The 20672-nt window shown below is 52.1% G+C and overlaps 1 protein-coding gene across 1 annotated transcript in view; it reads left to right on the top strand.

Annotated features, from left to right (window-relative positions):
• CCM2 (CCM2 scaffold protein) overlaps positions 1–20672 on the top strand; it is a 38934-nt gene that overhangs the window by 13028 nt on the left and 5234 nt on the right. The window contains exons 2-5 of the mRNA XM_074901050.1: positions 17283–17456; positions 17627–17710; positions 18019–18202; positions 19513–19649. Coding sequence (XP_074757151.1) covers positions 17283–17456; positions 17627–17710; positions 18019–18202; positions 19513–19649 — 579 coding nt within the window. The remainder of the gene's footprint in view (positions 1–17282; positions 17457–17626; positions 17711–18018; positions 18203–19512; positions 19650–20672) is intronic.

Below are 20672 nucleotides of genomic sequence, written 5' to 3' on the forward strand. Positions count from 1 at the left end.
CGGGGCAACGTGGGTTTGTACGCAGCCTGGAGAGAGGCAAAGGCTGGTCTTGTGCTGCGGTGTTGTGGAGATGTGGGTCCAGCAGTGGTGAGCAGCAGCAGTAATCCCCAGCAGCGCTAAAGGCTTGGGGAGGAGTGGCTGGAGAGCTGCCAGTCAGAGAGGGACCTGGGGGGATTGATAATGAGCCAGCAGTGTGCCCAGGGGGCCAAGGAGGCCAATGGCATCCTGGCTTGTGTCAGCACCAGCGTGGCCAGCAGGGACAGGGAAGGGATCTGAGCCCTGTGCTCGGCACTGATGAGGCTGTCCCTTGATGAGTGGGTTCAGTTTTGGGCCCCTCACCCCAAAAAGGCCATTGAATGACTCGAGCGTGTCCAGAGAAGGGCAACGGAGCTGGGGCAGGGTCTGGAGCACAGGTCTGCTGGGGAGCGGCTGAGGGAACTGGGGGGGTTCAGTCTGGAGAAGAGGAGGCTGAGGGGAGACCTCCTGGCCCTCTGCAACTCCCTGCCAGGAGGGTGCAGAGAGGGGGGATGAGTCTCTGGAGCCAAGGAGCCAGCGCCAGGCCCCGAGGGAATGGCCTCAAGCTGCCCAGGGCAGGGTCAGGCTGGCTCTGAGGAAGGATTTCTGTGCAGAAGGGGCTGTTGGGCGTTGGAATGGGCTGCCCAGGGCAGGGGGGGAGTCCCCAGGATCCCTGGAGGGGTTGAAGAGTCGGGTTGACCCAGTGCTGAGGGATCTGGTGGAGTTAGGAACGATCAGGGTGAGGTTCATGGTTGGGCTGGAGGAGCTTCGAGGGCTTTTCCAACCCAGATGACTCTTTGAGCTGGGGGAAGGAGATGTGTGGCTCCTGGAGTGAGCCCCAGTGCTGGAAGGAGGTGTTTGGGGTGAAGGACACCATCACATAGGTCCTGCCAGGCAGCAGCTGCTGGTGGAGGTCAGGAGCTGAACAGAGCTCAGCAAACTTGCTTTCTGTTCCTCTGACATCCCACCACTGTCAGACTCTTTTTTTTATGTTCTCGTGTGTGTTGGTAGGTGTGTAGCTTGGGAAGCGGGGTGTGCTGTGTGAACAGAGGGCTAAAAGGAGGTAAAATAGGAGGTGCTTGAGGACTTGCCTGGAGAAGCTGTGGCTGCCCCCTCCCTGGAAGGGTTCAAGGCCAGGTTGGACGGGGCTTTGGGCAACCTGGGCTAGTGGAAGGTGTCCCTGCCTGTGGTGCAGGGATTGGAACTGAGTCATCTTTAAGGTCCTTCCCAACCCAAACCATTCTGTAATTCTGTGACTTGGTTGCGGTGCTGAGGTTTCAGCCTTCATAGTTACCTGAGATGCCTTGACCTGATCTGACAGCTCAGTGCTGCCCAAAGGGGGAGGTCTAATCTCTTTCCTCTCCCCCTGCTGGGTGTGACAGCCTGCTGGGATGAGTCCGATGGGCGTGTTCCCAGGGATCTTGCTGTTAAAGATGATGACAACAGCCAGTGAATCTGGGAGCTTACGTGGTACAAGTGCAGTTTGTTGGCCAAAAGCTTTGTTTGGTAGCGAGGAACAAACTCTGGGTGTTGCAGGAGATGCTAGGACAGCTATGCTAGTGTGGTGGCTATATTCCATATCTCTCTTAGAAATCAGTGCTTTTTTGAGATGAGTCCGAGAAGTTGTTAATCTTGTAATGTAATGGCTTAAAATACTGATAGTTTGGCAGGGTGTGCCTCCTGGGGTGCTCTGGACAGCCTGGCTGTGCTGGTACATATTAAGAGGACAAAGAATTTAACCAGTAAAAGGTGGGTTTGACAAGTCCTCTTCAAAGATGCCACAAAGTCTTGGATCTCTGTCATGAAAGAAAAAAGGCTGAGGTGCTTCCCTGTGGGTAAAAGCTTTTTGTTGTTTACTGCTGGAGAAAATGCAGCTCTGAATGGTACTTGTTTCCATCCAAGGTAGATGAGCTGTGGGTCCAGACAGGCTGCAAGCTGCTTTTTGGAAGAGTTTAAATAAAGCTGGAGTTGTCCTTGAAGCTGGAGCAGGGCTGGATTTAGGAAGCAGCTTGCTTTTGGAGCTGGCTGGCACCTCAGGAGATGTTCCTTGCAGGACTGGTGCCAGATTAGAGCAGGGAAACCAGTGCTGCTGCATCTTCAGCTGGCTTCAGTTGTAGAAAACAGTGATTAAGAGATCTTTGTGTTCAGGGGGAGACTGGGTTTGGGAGGAGGTAGTTCTAGGGTGCCTTAAAATATCTTGAGAAGTCATTATTGAGCTATGTGGGCCCAAACCCAAGTCACCCAGTACTAGACTCCTCTGTGCTGTAAATCATACGTGATTCTCAGGGTGGTATTGGGTTTGGGTGTGCTGAGGCTCTCCAGGGACATCCCTATGTCCTTGGTGGGACTAGAGGGACAGGTACCCTGAGCATCATCTGGAGAACTTGTTCTTGAGTGGGCTGCCCAAATTAACGATCCTTGGATACCTTCTGCTGAAGATGCGCAAGGGGTTAACCCCCTGCCCTTTAGCTGCTCAGCTTGACACAGCAGCCAAGCAGGGAATGGTATGCTGGGCACCTCTGAGGGTTTCCCTGAGCAGCTCTGATGGGGAAAGGCAGCTGAGAGATCTTCTCCCACAGCTAATTCCCTGGCCACTGGCAGCAGCAGGTCACTGGTGTCTGCGCCTGGATGAGCGGCCAGGCAGAGGTGGTGTCTGATTGTGGAGGGGACATTTGCTGCATGGGGGGTGTTGCAAACCACCTTCCTCTAAGGACTCCTGAAGGAGCTGGTGCCACTTACCATCTTTCTGGTTTTATGGGAAGAAGAGGAGGAGGTGGTCCCTTTGTGCCCCCAGCGCTGTGTGCGGGCTATGTCCTAAGAAAGAAGAAAACAAAAAGGACTTGAAGGTGTGTAAGCTACAAACATAATTCTTAATTCAGGGATTTTGGCTCCTTGGACTGATAAAAATTGATAGTGACACATCCAGAAAACGTGCAAAACCAAACCAGACCTGATTTCCTACTGCCAGAAACCTCCTCAGATGCTTTATCTGACAGTCTAGACTAAAACCTGCCTGGCAGTTTACATCTACACCAAGTCAATGCAAAGCATATTTCCCAGCGAAGTGGTCCTCTCAGCAGCCAGCTGTAAACTTCATGTTTGTGGGTCTGGGTGTTTCACCTTTCTTCTGAAAGCTGGAGCTAATGTGGTGGTGCTGGAAGATGGGCTTCCGGCTTGGTTGGGCACGAGGGAATTTAGACATCCCATGGCTGCTGCTTCCTTCTCTCTCCTGACTCCTGGGTCTTTGGGCTTGGAGCAGTTGGTGTTACCAAATGCTTGGTTTGTGCACTGTGGTGAGCCTGAGCAGTCTTTTGGTTACCTCAGCAAGGAGTTGGGTGGCTTTTGTAGGCTGTGCAAGAGTAAAGCCTTGTATCAAACGCTCTTGAGCTTTGGGATAACCAAGCGACCTGCTTCTAGCTGCTGTAACAAGAGTGTACTTTGGCATAGCTCGTGACATACCTCTGCAGGCTGGTGTGAGTTCCTGTTTGCTGCCATACAAGTTTGACTGTCTTGCCCAAACCCCTCAGTCCTCTCATCGTCACTCCCACAGCTTCTTTCCTTAGTAGTGGGAGATGTTCTTCTTCCCCTGAACCTTGCTTTTGTATTCACCTGCACTGCAGACTTGTGTAAGGTGAATCTACTCTCTTGACTGTCTGTAGAAGATGCCGAAAGGCTGCGTGCTCTATTTTTAGGCCAAAAACTTCTTGGATGCTTTCTTCTGTGTCTGTGGAACCAAAGCTGTCTGCCTTACTGGGATCTTGGGTGGCCTACAACTGGGAAAAGACTTCAAAGGAAAAACACCAGTAAGGTAGAACTTCACCTGTGCCCTGCTGCCTAACCTCCCATGGTGCCCATCTACCTCCTGGACCTGGGGTATTGATCCCTGCTGCACGGGTGGCCTTTCACATCTGCTTCCAAGGTTTGAAGAGTCAGTTGGGCTGGGGGTTGTGTTCTTCCCCTCCTTAAAATCATCTCTGTGGCCGGTGGTGTGCTGGGAACACTAGGGAGTGGGATGGCACGTGTGGTCTCAGGGGGGTGATTGTACCGAAGCACTAACTGATGCTGATGGATCTGCAAGAGTTGTCTACATGGATGCAGGACCGTGAGGAGTAACAGTGGTCTGGGAAGGCCCACGGACTGCAAAACTGCATGGTGCTCGTGGGACTTGGGGCAATGCCAGTGCTGAATGTGTGGAAGAGGAGCAGAGGCTTGCTGCAGAGGGACGCACCCAGCTCTGCCTCAGAGTGACCTGCATCGGGCTGGGGCCTCAGTTCCTTGAGCACTATTTAATATACAAAATTAAAATGGCTGCATTACTCCTGGCTGCTTCCACGGCCTCCTTCACTGTGTAACTGGCTGGACTGACACAGCTGGGAGAGGCACAGAAATGATTGGAGCTGGGAGGCACCTCCTGGAGCTGGTTCTGATGCTGGGAAACCTCGAGGCTTTGAGGATGGACTTATGGCAACCTTGTCTTTAGGGGTTTGTTTGCATGAAGCGCCAACTTCAGTGTGACTCTAGAAGCTGAACTTAAGGAGAGAACCCTGCAGGTTTTGTTTTTGGACAGAAGCAGACTTAGGGATGTGAAACGAATCTTTAAACTTGGAAAGAAAGCAAGTGCTCAGATCCTACAGTTCTGATACCTTGGATAGAAACGTGTCAGGCTAATTGGGGATGGCTCCTCTGCATCTTGCTTGTCGATGGGGTGCTAGAGCTAAGGATTTACTACTTAGCATGAATAATTGTTTTTATCTTGCAAGCAGCTGATGCTAATGTTGAGAAGGGGGTTTAATGCATGAACCGAGGTGATCTAGTGTCCTCTGTTAATGGTGGTATGTGCAGCTAAAAGCTGGGGGAATAGGGGAAGGAGAACAGGGCAAGTGAGCTTGCTTCCTCCTCCTCACCTTGCTTTTCTGGGCTCACCTGTGATTTGGTACTCTTCCAGGAAAGGGGAGGACATTGCATCCCAAGGAATCTGAGCCAGGGAATCTGGTAAGCTCGTGTTTCCCTTTCCCAGCCAGAAATGGAAAATACGGTTCTGTAACCAAAATGACACTGGACTTGCCTGTGGCCAGGCAGCTCCAGTGCTTTCCTCCTGTTAAAACTCTGCTTGGTTCCTGCACTCTGGCACCTTTTCACTCTCTGAGTTTTGACAGGACCGCCATGGAAACTCTGGAAAAACAGTAAATCGTCCTCCAAAACCTGCTCTTTGTGGCGATAAGGCTGCAAATAAGCTGATCTTGCTACCCTTTTCTCCCACAAATATCAGTAAATGCTAAAGGTGAAAGGCGTAGCTGATACTGACGCTGTGCCCCATGGAGTCCCTCCTCTAGCCAGCACTTCTAGGTGCTGCTGGTAGAAGGCTGGTTCCCATCACAAAGACTCCTCAAGATCAACCAATGTCAGAGGGGGAGAGGCAGTGAGGATGTGCTGGGTCTGGATCGCCTGGGCAAGAAGGTATCAATTTCTCATCTCCTGTTTGCAGGGTTTAAATTAAGTTTAGAATTTAAGCTCTATCCAGTCTTGCAGACATGGGTTCCTGAAATCAAGAAAGGAGGCAGCAAGAGATTAAGTCAAGCCCATGAGCTGTTATTTCATGAGATCCTGAGCTGCTCATACTGTGATACAGAACAGCCTGGGCTAAAGCCTAGCTTAGGAAGGATCCTCAGCAAACTGCTAAGAGAGGTCAGCGTGAGTGCCCTGTGCGTCTGTGCCTCCAGCCTCTTGCTCTAAATGCATCAACTCAGCCTGGCTCAGCTGCACACCCAGAGATGAAAGCTGTGGGTGGAGGGCTGAGCTGGGCAGTAGGAGTCTCTCTGGGAGGAGGAACAAGGCTCTCCTAAAAATAGCCAGGGAAAATTGCTTTCCTCTTGTCTTAGAGGAAAATCCTGTCAGGGTGCCTGGAGCCTGGCTTAGCTGGCAGGGTGGTCCGAAATATGAAAACAGGGAGCTGAGTCTTGTTTTGGAAATGGATTTTGTGCAACTGTTGCCTTTAGTCTTGAGCTGCTGCATTGTTTGGGTTGTTTTTTAAGACTGACTTGGGTGCCAGCTCACTGTTTTTAGGAAAATTGTGTCTCTACATTACTGGATTTAATAACACATTTCTTTGAAGGAGCGGCTTTGAAATCAAACACAGTGTTTCTGGCTGAAATGTGAATTTTTAATTTATTTCACTGATCCCACCAGTGAGTGTCAGCTCTGCATTGGCCTGCTTGGACCTGGGGAGGAGTGAGAGGTCCTGGGGTCAGCAGGGACCCCTTGCTCCTCTCTCTAATTCAGCCCGGGGAGATAAAGCTGGGTTTTGTGGAGCCACATGAGGACTTGGAGCAGCTGTCCCTCTGGAAGACTGCTGGGCACGGTGGCAGGATCTCCTCTGGACGCTTCCCTGCAAGCTGGTCAGAAGGGTCTCTGAGAAGATCCATGTGCTGGCTGGGTCAGAGGAAAGTGGTCTGGCTCAGAAGGGGGACAGATGACTAACAAATGGAGCTGGAAAACTTCCTGCAGGGTGGGGTGAGGGGAGACAGGGACCTTACCAAAACCCTTCATGCCCTGGTGAGCACAAAGCTATTTATAGCTGGTGCTAAAGCGCAAGAGTTGCACAGTTATCTGCTCCACAGGCAAGGCTGCAAGAGGGTCCTTGTTGACAGAATTGAGCTTTATCCCTCTTCTCCTCACCCCCAGCGTGTTGGCTTGCGGTCTCAGATGTTCAGCTCCTCAGAGGACACTGCTAGAGCTTCCCTTTCTCGTGGTCACTGTGCTGGTCTTGTGCTGGAGAAGCCATGTGAAGCTGAGATTCAGCCTCACGCAAAGCTGAGCATGGCTGGCTCTGCCAGTCACAGAAACAGAGTTGTCTAAGACAACTCTTCAGGATGTAGGAATAGCTGCAGGTCCCCAGGTGATCCTTGGCATCCTCTTGGCTTAGATGTTCTTCACTGTCAGCTTCAGGCCCAGGTAGGACCTCACCTGTGAGGAGGCTGAAGTCTGGACTAGCCACGGGGACTTTACTGCCTGGCTGACACCCTGAGGGTGGGATGTGCTCTGCTCACTTTGCACATCACCAGAGGAACCTTCTGGGTGTTGTTTCTCACTCCACATGCAAAGCTGGGCTGATGCAGATGTGTTTCAAAATGCCATTCTGGCCAGCCTGCTGCTGGATGTGCCTCGAAGGTCCCTTTCTCCAACAGCCTCATCCTTGCAGGCATCAGTGGAGCTCTGCATGGTGAGATGAAGCCAAGGACTCTGGAGTGTCCATGTGCCATACTGGGGTGCAGGCGGTGCAGATCTGGCTTCAACACCCTCCTGGTGCCGAAGGACAAGTGTCTACAGCAGTGGCCATGGCTCTGCAGAGGGACAGGAGCTAAGAGAGGGTGGCATCCTGCCCTGCAATGCCTGGCCTCCTGCTCACAGCCTTGGCAGCTTGCTTGCAGCTTTTGTCTTGATTAATTTTCAACTCCATGCCTGGCATCATTCTACAGAGTCCCTCCTCTTAAATCCTAGCTGTAGCATTATGCTAAAGCTGATAAAAAGCTGAAGCTGTTCTTAGCTCTTGCCCTTGAAAAGGAATCCCTTGAATAATGGTTTGATTGAATGTTTTAACATCCAGATATCTTCGTGGGGAGGAGAGCAGCTCTTCTGCAGCCATATTGGTGTGCCAAGAACCTGAAACTACCCTGTGTCTGGAGTTCCTCAAGCTGAATGTCGACACACCCTCATCTAGCTGCACCTCCCATGAGAATAAGTCCCCAGCACCAGTTAACCACTTTATCAAATGCTTCTTGTTGACAAAAATGGGAGGAAAGTAGAATAAAAGGGCTTTGGGAAGATGTTGCTGCCCAGTGTGCTGTGCTGTCGATGCTCTGAACCCAGCAGTGGGATGAGGAAGAAGCAGTAAGGGGTGTGTAATGGGAATGTGACCCATGGGTGGTCTTCAGATACTGCATGAACTTTGAGGGGGTTTCCGAGCCAGCTCTGTGGTTCCTGCAGAGTTCCTGAGCTCTCCATGTGCAGTGGTGGGATTTGAGTGATGCTTTTGGGGTGGTGGGGACCATCCTGAAAGCTGTTTTTCTGCCAAGCATGTCAGCACTAAATGATGTTCCTCGATGAAACCACCTCTGGGAAGTTACATGTGGAGAGGGTCCAGCCTTGCATCCCTGCTCAGAAACCTGGGGTGACTTAAACACAACTGAGAAACAGCTTGGCTCTGTTGCATGCATTGCTGAGCTGCTTCCAGAGCATGGATTTTGGGTTGTGCTCGGGTTATTTGGGTTGTGGAAGACAGTTGAGGGTGACATCCTGAGTGGCTCAGTTCTCTGTGTAGCAAGGGCAGGAGCAATCTCTTTGACCATGCCCCTGCAAGTCCATATATTTAAGTGGGGAAGAGCTTGACTACTGGCCAAGTCAAAGTCAACCTAGTTCCAGGGATGGGATGATATAGAACACACCTACTTCAGTGCCCATAGCTGTTCTTGGTGCTTGGTTGTGTCCTTTCACTTTGTTCTGGTCCAGAACCAGAGAAGGTCTTGGTGGGCACCAAGGTGAGTGTGAGCCAGGAACACATCCTCAGTGGCAGGGATGGCCACCAGCCTTCTGGGCTGCCGGGGAGCAGGAGGTGATCCAGGCTGGAGTGATGGGCTGAGCCCAACTGGGGGAGTTGCACTAAGGGCAAATGCCGGGGGCTGCCCTTGGGCCACAACAACCCCCAGCAGGGCTACAGGCTTGGGGAGGAGTGGCTGGAGAGCTGCCAGTCAGAGAGGGACCTGGGGGGGATTGATAATGAGCCAGTGGTGTGCCCAGGGGGCCAAGGAGGCCAATGGCATCCTGGCTTGTGTCAGCACCAGCGTGGCCAGCAGGGACAGGGAAGGGATCTGAGCCTTGTACTCGGCACTGGTGAGGCCGCCCCTCGATGAGTGGGTTCAGTTTTGGGCCCCTCACCCCAAAAAGGCCATTGAATGACTCGAGCGTGTCCAGAGAAGGGCAACGGAGCTGGGGCAGGGTCTGGAGCACAGGTCTGCTGGGGAGCGGCTGAGGGAACTGGGGGGGTTCAGTCTGGAGAAGAGGAGGCTGAGGGGAGACCTCCTGGCCCTCTGCAACTCCCTGCCAGGAGGGTGCAGAGAGGGGGGATGAGTCTCTGGAGCCAAGGAGCCAGCGCCAGGCCCCGAGGGAATGGCCTCAAGCTGCCCAGGGCAGGGTCAGGCTGGCTCTGAGGAAGGATTTCTGTGCAGAAGGGGCTGTTGGGCGTTGGAATGGGCTGCCCAGGGCAGGGGGGGAGTCCCCCGGATCCCTGGAGGGGTTGAAGAGTCGGGTTGACCCAGTGCTGAGGGATCTGGTGGAGTTGGGAACGGTCAGGGTGAGGTTCATGGTTGGGCTGGAGGAGCTTTGAGGGCTTTTCCAAACCAGATGATTCTGTATACTGGGCTTCCAGTACAAGAGATGGGGATGTACTGGAGTGAGTCCAGCAAAGGGTGAAGGTCTTGGAGCATCTTTTGTATGAAAGGCTGAGAGCTGGGACTATTCATTCTGGAGAAGGCTCAAGGGGATCTTATTAATGTGTATAAATGCTTCATGGTGGGAGTGAAGAAAAGGAGGAAGATGGGGGCTCTTCCCCCTGTCAGGACAACTGAAATACAGGGAGTTGTGTTCAAACATAATAAACTTCAGCATGAGGATAGTCAAATGCTGGACAGGCTGCCCTGGAGGCCACAGGTTCTCCAGCCTTGGACTGGATGTGGTCCTCATTGCCCTCCCTGGTACTCCTGGCCAAGTCTCTGCCCCTAAACGTGGCCATAGGGACTTGGTGTGAAGGATGGAGGGGTGGGAAAAAAGCAGCAGCTACGGGCTGTGAAAGGCCTGCAGCCAGGTCCTCAGGCACCGGGGCATTTGCTGGGGTTTAAAATGTTTTTTCAGAAGCTGCTGCTGTAACCCCATCACTGCCAGGTCAAGAGGAGAGCTGGTGTTTTATTGCCTGAGCTACTTTGCGTTGCACCGAAGGGCTGGAGAGAGCCCCTGAGTAATTCACCACCTGGACGGGGACCCAGCTCGGTCAGGCAGAGCAAAACAAGGCTGTTAGAGCTTCCTCCTGCCAAGAGGCTGAGGAATAGGAAGTCATTTGGAAATAAACCTCTGCTCGGCATCAGGATATACCTGTGGCAGCTTGTAGGTTTGTGTTGAAGTGGTGTGAAGGAATGGCAAATGCAAGGATTGTCTTCTGCTTTCCTGGGTTTCCCTGCGGGCTCAGCCCTGACCTAGCCCCCACCCCAGTCCCGCTCACATTGCAGCGCTTCTCTGTGGAGCAAAGAAATGTAAATAATAAACCCTTCTCTTGGCAGGGCTGTGCATTTACAGCTTTACTCTGAGGATACTCAGTACAGGCTCAACGCGTGTCTGGCTTTCCCAGGTCGTCATTCCCAGATGTTCTCGTCACCCTTGGAGTGCAGTGGCTGGTGCTGCAGAGCCTGGCCTGGGCTCAAGCCCTGTGCAGGCAAAGCTGAACCCACAGAGCTGGTGTTTTTGTGGCACTGCCATGATGGAGGCTGGTTGGAGTTTATTTTTTAACAGCCAAGTCTTCTCTAAACATGCTGAATGTGTTTTTCTTGCTTGGTTTCACATTTCATTATTACAGGCACCTTCAGTGACTCCTTGTCCTTCCACACATGCTGTTGTGCTCCTTTTCTTCATTTCCTGCACTGGCAATAAACTGACCCAGAGCCCCTTTGGGCTTGGCTAATTATTTCACCCACTGCTTTATCACGTGCTCCCTTTGTGCAGATGCTTCCTCCACTATTTAGCCTTTTGTGTGATCCGTATACTCAAGGCTGGCTTTCTGATCCTCTCAGAAGCAGAGCCTCTTTCCTGGGAAACGCTGTAGGAGAGCGCTCTGGCTTTGCCCAAAGCCAGCGTGCCCTGTGTCCCTTTAGAAACAGGATAACTGGATTTGGGAGGTGGGCAGTCCCTGGGGCCACAAAGCCAGCAGCAGCCCAGGGTGGCTAGTTAAAGCTCAGATTCCCTTAATCTCCACACAGATGTGCTGGGGGAGAATTAGCCTTACAAATTTGCATCTGAGATAATCCCCTGGAGTGGATTAAGAAGCTGTTTCTGATGCGAACATGAGGGCTGCTCTTTCCCCTTTGTTTAGCTCAAAGGGTTGAACATATTTAAAGGGGCTGTCCAAGAACCTCATTGACTTTTGGATGGATACAAGCAGTCTGTCCTCCCTGTGTAAAAGCAACCCAGACTCCACCATTGCTGGCCAACAAGTACCTTTAGTACCAGCTTTATCCCCTGTGAAACAGCCCCTGTCCCATGGTGTTGCTCAGCAGTGTGGAATCTGGTTGGCATCTCCTGCATGGACTCTATCCCAGAGATGTGTTTTCCAGGATTTTCTGAGGCATGGGAGAAGGTCTTGGTCTGCCTTGTGGTCTGGTATTGAGTTGATCAGGGTTTAATTCCTGGCTTTGCCACCACCCCCTGATAGAGGGTAAAAGAAGAGGGGCTGCCAGACAGCCTCCAGCAACAAACCCCCTCCAAATGCTCCAGCTGCAGTAATAAGGATCTGGATGAAGTGTAAATCCTCATTTTTCCCAAAAATAGCCTTCCTGGGGCTTCTGAAACCAGGTGGGAGCTGCATCCAGGATGTGCTGCTGGCCAGGGATGGCAGGGGAGGGATGAGCAAACCCTGATGAAGTGGGTGCTGCTCATGATCCAGGGGACCCTGATTATATATTTTTTCCCAGCAGCACGGAGAAGGTCATCCTACCTCTAATGTGACTGGGGCCTGCTATGCTTACACCGTGAGAGCCCCAGTCTTGCTGGGGGGTGCTTATGTAGGGCACCAAATAAAGTAATTTTTTGAAGTCTGTGTTGTGAGATGTGGGGGGAGTGTGGAGAGCTGCCAGCGTGAGGTTGCAAACTCCTTTGATTTAACACCTCAAGAGCTTCCAAGGGGAGGAGAGCACGGGGCCTCCTGCTCAAACAGCGTCTTGAAGGTTTGGTGAGGGGTCAGGCTGCCTTCCCTGAGATTAGTCCTGGTTTAACAACCTCCCCTGGCTTGTCCTGCACCCTGGGCTTTCTGCAGAGCAGGACAACACCAGGTTCTGCTGCTGCAAGTGGCACCAGCCCTTGGAGGGAGTCATCTCTGCCGTCCCACACCTCACTGGTGGCTGGTCTCTGGTGACCTGAGAGGTAGATAGTTGCAGGCAAGTCCTAACGGAGCCAGTGTGGTTGGTGAAACTCCCATTAATGTGTTTTATAGGCCCTGGACAGGAGAAATGGCATCAGAGGGATGAATCATCCCAACGCAGAGGCAAGCTTGGGGTGGCGAGGGGTTCTCTGGACTGTGCTGTGTTTCCATCTCTCTCCTGATGGCTTGTGGCTGTGTCCAACCTAGGCTTAAGTCTGGGCTTCTTCTTGAGGGTTTGTCCTGTTTCCATTGACTCTGCAGCTCCTGGAGCAGGAGATGTGGCCAAGGGGACCTCCTCCACCTGAGCTACTGAATCTAAGGAAGGGCTGGCCATGGCCGGGAGTGTCCCTGGAGCCTGGTGGCAGCTGGTCCTTGGCACTCACCAGAGCCACATGCCTTGGTGGGGCACTCTTCACCCTGGTTCCTTGCCAGTGTTCCTTATTCACATGTATATTGGGTAAGCTGGGTCTCCCCAAAAAACCCAACCAAAGCCCATCTGCCATTCACAGAGCCCCCTCCCCTGCCCAATGGCCTGGCAGGCTAAACCCAGCCATGAGATGCTTTTTCTCAATGAGTCAAGTCTCAAATGCCTCATTAAGTGGATAAAATGACTGGTTTCGTCCTGAATTTCGGAGCCATCAGCAGCAGGAGGCCCTAAGGAGTGACTGCGTTGATTTGTGTCCTCTGCTGGGAGGTGCAGCTCTCCACAAAATGCCAAATCCAACAAGATGTTCACATAACACCTTCCCTGCCTCTTCTCCTGACTGCAGAGAGACCTGCAGGCAGGTGGGCTGGGAAATCACCTTCAGGGATTGCAGTTGTGGGCAAGGAGTGGGGGGGAAAAAGAAAACAAGCTTCTGTCTTATGGGTTTTAAGGAAAAATGGGATCCTTCTCTCCCCACACCTACTAACTAGGCAGCGTGCCAGAGGTATTTGCTTGTGTCCCAGGGTGGGAATCTGCTCAGCACAAGCACTTAGGGGCTGTGAGTGGCTGGCAGGTCTTCAGGTGCTTTTTCTCCAGCCAGGCTTCTTGTTTCTGCTCAATGGGTGGATTTTATCAGGGAAATCACCGCCTTCGCCTTTTTAATTTGATTCTCCATCTGTGAAATTAGCACCTTGGTTTTGTTAAGCCTCTGAGCCTGACTCTTGAGCTCACGTTTGAGCCCAGCAAGGCTCGCTTGAACGCTTTGCGCTCTCCCAAAGTGCCCCCTGGGAGGCCATGACTCAGGCAGGGAGCTCTTAACCTCATTCCCAAGCTTTGCTTTTTCAAACGTGAGACTTAAGGCCTTGAAATACAGGCCCTGAAAAAGTTTTTCAGCCCTTGGTAGATGTTGGAGGACAAAATAGCTCTGAAACTCAGAGGAGAAACCAGGGTTAAAATCACGGATATTTCCATGCTGGCTGCAAGTCCAGGCTGTAGTGGCAAAGGCTGTCAGGGAGTTTCCAGGGGTTTTGGGGTGCAGGAGGTGGGACCTCATGGCCAGGAGCCAGGAATGGGATCGAGCTTTGCAAAATGGGCTTCTGCACCTCACCTCACCTCGTGCCTGGCCCTGTTACTGCCAAACCTTTCTGATTCTTAACCAACAGCTTTATTTTGTTGCTGTTGCTGTGCATAACAGAAGGAAACTGTGGTTATTGCACTTCCTGGCCGTGATCTGGCAGGCGAATGAAAGCTCACGGGTTTGCCAGCCCTTCGGCACGGGTCACGAGCTTCAGAAGCCCCTGAGGTGAGGGTAGCAGCTCCTCACCTCCCCGCCCCGGGAGGTGCTTTTGGTGAGCCACCAAAGGCTCCACGCCGGCACGGTTTGGCTCTGCTCTCTGTAGCCGGGCGCTTCCATGGAGAACGAGGTAGGTGCTTGTTTTATATCAGTTCCCAGAAATGCAGAAGCTGTTTCACGTTGCGTCACGCTGGGTGATGCATCCGCCTTGGATTTGGGCTCCCCAAATCCTCCTTCAAGGAGAGCCTGTGGCTCTCCCACGGGGCTTGGGGGCTCCCTGCGTCCTTGAGGGGAAAGCAGGAGTTTCTTCAGGTTTTCTCCCTACGGATTGGGCCGGACTTGGCAGCCTCAGCACAGAGAAGTGAACCAACACAGAGCTGCCAGACTCTGGCTGGTGGAGGGGGAAGTGTCTGGGCAACTGTTGTGGTACAGCTCTGACCCCAGTGCCAGATTTCTGCATCTCTCTGCTTTGATTCCTAAAAATTCTGCTGGTGGAGCGGCACCTTTACACACCGGCAGCCGAGGTTTGGGGTTGGACACTCTCATAGTTGGGGTGCCAGAGCTGGAGTCGAGCCCCACACTCCCATCTTGGCAAACAGACCTGTTGTGATCAGGATTTTCTTCTTTCTGGAACCAGGAATGGTCCCACCTCCTGGGTTGCACAGCGTGGGGTGATGCTCCATTTCGGGAGCCGAGCTAAAGGGAGGGACACCATCCCTAAAATCTGCAGTGCTTGGCAGCGCTGGTTCTGCTGCTGTAACAGCAGAGCTGTTTCACGAGGCCAGCATTGTGTAGCTGCGTTTTCTGTCACTTTTTGTCCTATAAACTCTATTTTTATCTCCCTGGTCCAAGGGACGTTTTTCAAGGCTCACCTGTCCCCAACGTCCTTGTGGTGCCTGGCTCATTCTGGGAGATGGGAAATACTATTCCTGTCACAAATGGGGTCCCCCAGGGATGAATATTGGGCTCAATGCTGTTTAATCTCTCCACAAGTGATCTGGATGATGGGATCAAGCGTCCCCTGGTGAAGTTTGATGACAATACCAAACTGGGTGGGGAAGTGGACACTTTGGGAAGGGAGAGCCACCCTGCAGGAAGGCCTGGGCAGGCTGGAAGTGTGGGCTGACAAGAACCTTCTGACGTTCAGTAAGGACAAGTGTAAGGTCTGGCACCTGGGAAAAACATCATCCAGGAGTGCAGCAGAGGCTGGGATCTACCCGGCCAGGTGAGCAGCTCTGTGGAAAGGGACCTGGGGGTCCTGAGGAACAACCAGGTCAACATGAGTGAACAGTGTGCTGCTGTGTCAAAGAAAGCCAACGGGATGCTGGGTGGTATCAAGGGCATCACCTGCGGAGATAAAGAAGTCATCATCCCACTCTACTCAGTGCTTGTCAGGCCACATCTGGAATACTGTGTTCAGTTCTGGTCCCCACTGTGAAAAAAAATTGGAGAGAGCCCAGAGGAGGGCCAAGAGATGATCGAGGGACCAGGCAGCCTGCCATGTGAGGAAAGGCTGAGAGAACTGGGTTTGTCCAAACTTGAGAAGGCTTAGGGGAGACCTTGTCCCCTGGTTCAGTATTTAAAGGGTGGCTGCAAAGAAGATGGAGACTCCTTTTTACAAGGAGTCTCATGGAAGGGGTGAGGGGCAGTAGGTACAAGTTACTCCTGGGGATGTTCTGACTGGACACAAGAGGAAAATTTTTCACCATGAGAACAATCAGCTACTGGAATGATCTTGCCAGGGAAGTGGTGGGTTCCCCAACATTGGACACTTTTAAGATTCAGCTGGACAGGGGGCTGGGCCAGCTTGTCTAAACCATGCTTTTGCCAAGAAAGGTTGGACCAGATGCTCCTCAAGGTCCCTTCCAACCTGGTATTCTGTGATTCAGCCAGGAGCTTTTCCATCCCTCTTCCTTGTCCTAGTACAACAATTTCAATTTATTTCAGTCTGGCTTTGATCTCTTTTGCTCCTGTAGATCTTTCACACTTGTCTACGTTGAAAAAAGCAACAAGAGAGGGTGAAGCTGCCTGATGGGAGCAGGTCCCATGCGTGCACCTCAACACGGTGCCTCAGCTGTTGTGCAAGGAGGGGCACTGCTGGCAGTTGGTGACGTGGGGGTGACAGTCCCCACCAAATAGAATGTACTACAGCAAGGCTCGAGCAGTTTAGGTGAAGGATCTACAGCAGTTCTTCTTGACAGTGGTTTCCAAGGCAAGGTCCTGCACTGGACAGCGGGGAGAGATGAGCTGAATTTGCTGTGAAGGCTGCTGCTCTTTGAGGTTGTAAAGTACTCCATGCTTTTCTGAGCAGGAGCACTTGGTTTATATATATTTAATTAATTCACCTTTTGAAGCATCTTTTCTGCCTCTAGAGTCCTTTTTATTGCTTGTGAGGCTCCGGAAAGCCAAAGTGGGGTTGCCCTGAGGAGTGGGAGGCAGAGACCATCACTGCTGTGGGACAGGATGGCATCAGAGCCAGCGAGGCCACCGAGGAGCTCTGCCTTCCCCCTCCGACCTGACATCTAACACCACTGTGAATCCTGAGAGTTGCATCTTCCCCCTTCAAAACATCCATTTGGGCTCGTAAACTCGGAGTTGGAGAAGCCCATGCAGACTCCCAGTCATTGAGCTGTCGGGCAGGCTGGCGTGAAGCTTGGTGGGGATCTACCACGGGTTGGCTCCGCCGTGGTAGGACGGTGGTGATGCTCCCTCTATAGCTGGGAGCCCGTGTCTGCATGCTGCTGCTGTCTGGACTTGTGTTGCCTCCCAGTTTTTTACCAAACCCATCACTCAATAGTTTGGCACCCATGAAGACCTATTTTTCCCAGGGGAGGCTGTTTCCTGGGTCATGTCCTTGCATTTGTGGGTCTCCCCGGAGACCTCAGCCAAGTTTGCAGCATCTCTGCCTTTTCCTTTGGCAATCCTGTGCCAAGCTGCTCGCTGCAAATGCCTGGGTGAAATATAAAATTGTGCCAAAGCGAGGAGGAAGCCTGCCAGTGTTGCATGTGGCCGTGTCTTGCTCGCTCTTACAGCTCTTATTCTGGATGTACATTTGTATTGTTCTTAACTGACAGGTTGGACATCGTGACTTTGGGGGAAAAATGTCCCATTTTGGTAGCGGGCACTTAACAGCACTTGTATTCTTGCAACATGTCATGGGAAAAGGATTTTCAGTGGAAGATGATTCTCGTGTGGATTTTTAACTCTAAAACCAGCCTGTCTGTGGGGTGGTTGGGGCTGGTAAAACCAGGCTGTGAGTACAGACATAAGGGCTGAAGGAGCACTGGGCAGTGGGCGCTCCTGGTTCCACCCCTGCTTTAGTGCAGAAAACACCCTTAACCCCGACACCATGACGTTTCCCTTTCTCTCTTCAGCCTGGAATAGTGTCTCCTTTCAAACGAGTCTTCCTGAAGGGTGAAAAAGGTCGGGATAAAAAAGCCCAGGAGAAGGTTACGGAGAGACGGCCCCTGCATACAGTGGTGGTGTCCCTGCCTGACCGCGTCGAACCAGATGTGCTGCTGAACGATTACATCGAGAAAGAAGTGAAGGTAACATCTGAGGCTCGTATATAACTATTTATAGCATTAAAATAACTTAAAAGCACGAGAGATCTTTCATATGTAGGTGTATTTAGCAGCTTCTAAATTGGGGCTTGGGGCACCAGCCCTTTGCTCTGTGTCGATGGTGCTGTAGTAATGGTTTGGTTCTTCTTTTCCAGTATTTAGGTCAACTCACCTCCATCCCAGGGTACCTGAATCCCTCCAGCCGCACAGAAATCCTGCATTTGATTGATAATGCAAAGGTGAGTACTCACCCTGTTGAGTGACCCGCTCTGCGTTGTCTCCATCTAACATGCAGCATGGAAAAAAAAAAAAAAAAAGACTTGTGGAGCTTCCTCCAGGCTGGGTCCTGGTCTAATGGGTGTCCTCCATCCTGGAAAAAAAAAAACAAAACAACAAAAAAAAGACTTGCGGAGCTTTCTCCAGGCTGAGACCTGGTCTAACTGGTGTCCTCCATCCTGGTGTTAGAAACGTGGGAGGGAAGCCCATAACCAGACCCTTACCAAAGGGGAAACAGTTCAACAAATCCATGTAAATATGTTTATTTTAGAGAGCGCACCAGCTCCCGGGGCAGCTGACCCAAGAACATGATGCTGTCATCAGCCTCTCTGCCTACAACATCAAGCTGGTGTGGCGGGATGGAGAAGATCTCATCCTCAGGGTCCCCATCCATGACATCGCGTCCGTTTCCTACATCCGAGATGACTCTGCTCACTTGGTCGTGCTGAAAACAGGTAGGTTGTGGCCAGCACGGGCCGGCTGTAGCCTTGTGTTTTGGGGTTGCTGTGTGTTTTGGGGCTGTGGGGCAGAGCCAGGGTTGTCCTTGTGTAGGACAGCAGCCAGCCTGACCAGAAACAGGATAAAGGCGATGCTGGATTAGAGCAGAGCTGAACAATCAGTGTCCTTCGTAAAATCCTGGAATGGTTTGAGTTGGAAGGGACCTTAAAGATCATCTGGTCCAACCCCCCTGCCATGAGCAGGGACTTCATCAACTAGACCAGGTTGCTCAGAGCCCCGTCCAACCTGGCCTTGAGTGTTTCCAGGGATGGGGCATGTACCACCTCTCCGAGCAACCTGTTCCACTTTCATCATAAAAAAATTTCTCCTTTATATCTAGTCTCCTGCCTTGAGTTGTTTCAGTCCATCCTTTTCCAGCGGGGGTAGAGGAGGGAGTGGGGGTATACGTTTCTCCCAGTACTGCTGTGACTTGCAGAAGAGTGAGCTGCTGGGAGAGATGAAGGATGTTGGAGCTGGGCTGGATTGCATCCAGAGATGAAGTTCAAGCTCACGTACAGCTTAGAAATCCCTCCCACAACCTTTCCTCCAGCAACTGCCAGACCCCAACCAAGAGCTGTCATTTACTGACTCTTAGGAAGGTGCAGCAGTTTATTCTGCATTGCCCATCCCTCTCCCCTCTGTGGGTGTCAGCAAGGAGAGCAGGTAGAGGCAGCTCCTCCAGGCCCTGCCCATCTCCTTGCAGCCCTTGTGCGGGTCGCTGGGAGGATTTCATCGTGATGTTGGATGTCTAAATGCCCATGTTGAATAACCGGGGTGATACCCCCTGCTTCTGACACACCTCACTTCTTCTAACACCTGGGGAGGGCCTCGAATCTGTCCCCTGTGTGGATGAGGGCTGGAGCATTTGGGGAACGCTGAGCTACTTAGACGATGTAATGACAGAGACTTATCGGATTATAAACCCTGTGACAGCAAAGGACAGTCTGTCGAATAAATGAGTAAGTGATTTAGAAGGCTGTAATTCTGCTGATGGATTTCTGAGACTGGCTAAGCCGTGGAAACAAAGTCGGTGCCTTACAGAGTTGTCAGAAACCAGCTCTAAGTTACAAGTTTTTCATTCCAAGATCTGTGTGGTGTTTGGGTGGCGTCCCCCAGTATTTTCTCCCAGCTGTGGATTCTTCTGCTCTCCTGCTCCGGGGCCTTTGCTCTGCCCGCAGGCAGCCTGCTCAGAGCACAGCTCTGGCCGTGCAAGGACTCTGTTCTCTCCCTACCTCGACCTTTCCATCACGATTTCTCTCTTTCTCAGCTCAGGACCCCGGGATCTCCCCAAGCCAGAGTCTCTGTGCCGAGAGCTCCAAAGCGCTTACTTCGGGCTCGCTGTCTGAGAGCGGGGTGGTTCCTGTCGAAGCTTGTTGCTTGGTGGTCCTGGCTACGGAGAACAAAGTAAGACTCGAAACACTCCTTTAAAACTCTGCCCCATGTCAAGGTTACCCCCAGAGTCTCTCTCCTGATTGCAACGATACCAGGAGTGCCTGGAGGTTTTCAGGCTCTTAAACCAGGGTGGCCACAACTTCTGGGGTTGATAGTGGAGAGCCACGAGCTCTCCTGCTCTCACCCAGTGTCCCCTCTGTTAGGTGACCAGACAGGGATCTGGCCAAACGTTGTGTGACACACACAGGCTGTTCTAAAACTGCAGGGTTGGGCTTTGCTGGTGCACCAGGTGATACCCAGAGGAGGAAACCTGGTCCCTGCCCCAGCCCTGGGACCTGATTCAGGCACGAGAGGGTATCAGAATGTGGTTTTCCCTTGGTGATGGTGCCTGCTGCCCAGAGCTTTCTCCAGCAACAGGAAATCTGTGAAGACAACTGAATCTCTCCCACAATAGGATTTTGCTAACTGGGCATTTTCCTCATGCTGACCTGGATCATCCAGTATCCAGAGATTCTGATCTCTGCCTGTGTGCTCCTACTTCTAGAGCAGGAGCCCTTCCGGGTGGAGCTTTGCTCGCCTTGTTTTCAGCTCTAACCCTCTCTGGGGTGCCTGCACCTATTTGGGATGTAGGTTATGTAGCCAAAATCCTAAGGAGCTGAACTGAGGAGTAGAACAGAGCATCGAGACGAAATCTGGATGCTAATTAATAGATGTGAGTTAACGGTGGAGCATCCCATCTCCTATTGCCTGGGTCTGGCTGGTTGCAGAGGGCTGGAATGCTTCTCTGGCAGGATGGGAGGGTGATGAGGGTGACATATCTCAAGGGTTCATCTCCTCTAGCACCGAGGAGAAGCCCAGGGGAGAATCTCCAGCTAAGGAGATTCGAGCTTTGTCATCTCCAGCCCTGGAGACCCTGTGGGTCGAGCAGCATCCAGGATCATGGATGTGTGGGTTCCCCATCCTCGCTGGGAGAACAACACCCTTCCATCGTAGGGAGCCAAAGAGAGAGGCCACCATGGTACCTTCTACCTTCCA

The sequence above is a fragment of the Athene noctua genome, chromosome 2 (assembly GCF_965140245.1).
Source record: "Athene noctua chromosome 2, bAthNoc1.hap1.1, whole genome shotgun sequence".
NCBI classification, from domain to species: Eukaryota; Metazoa; Chordata; class Aves; order Strigiformes; family Strigidae; genus Athene; species Athene noctua.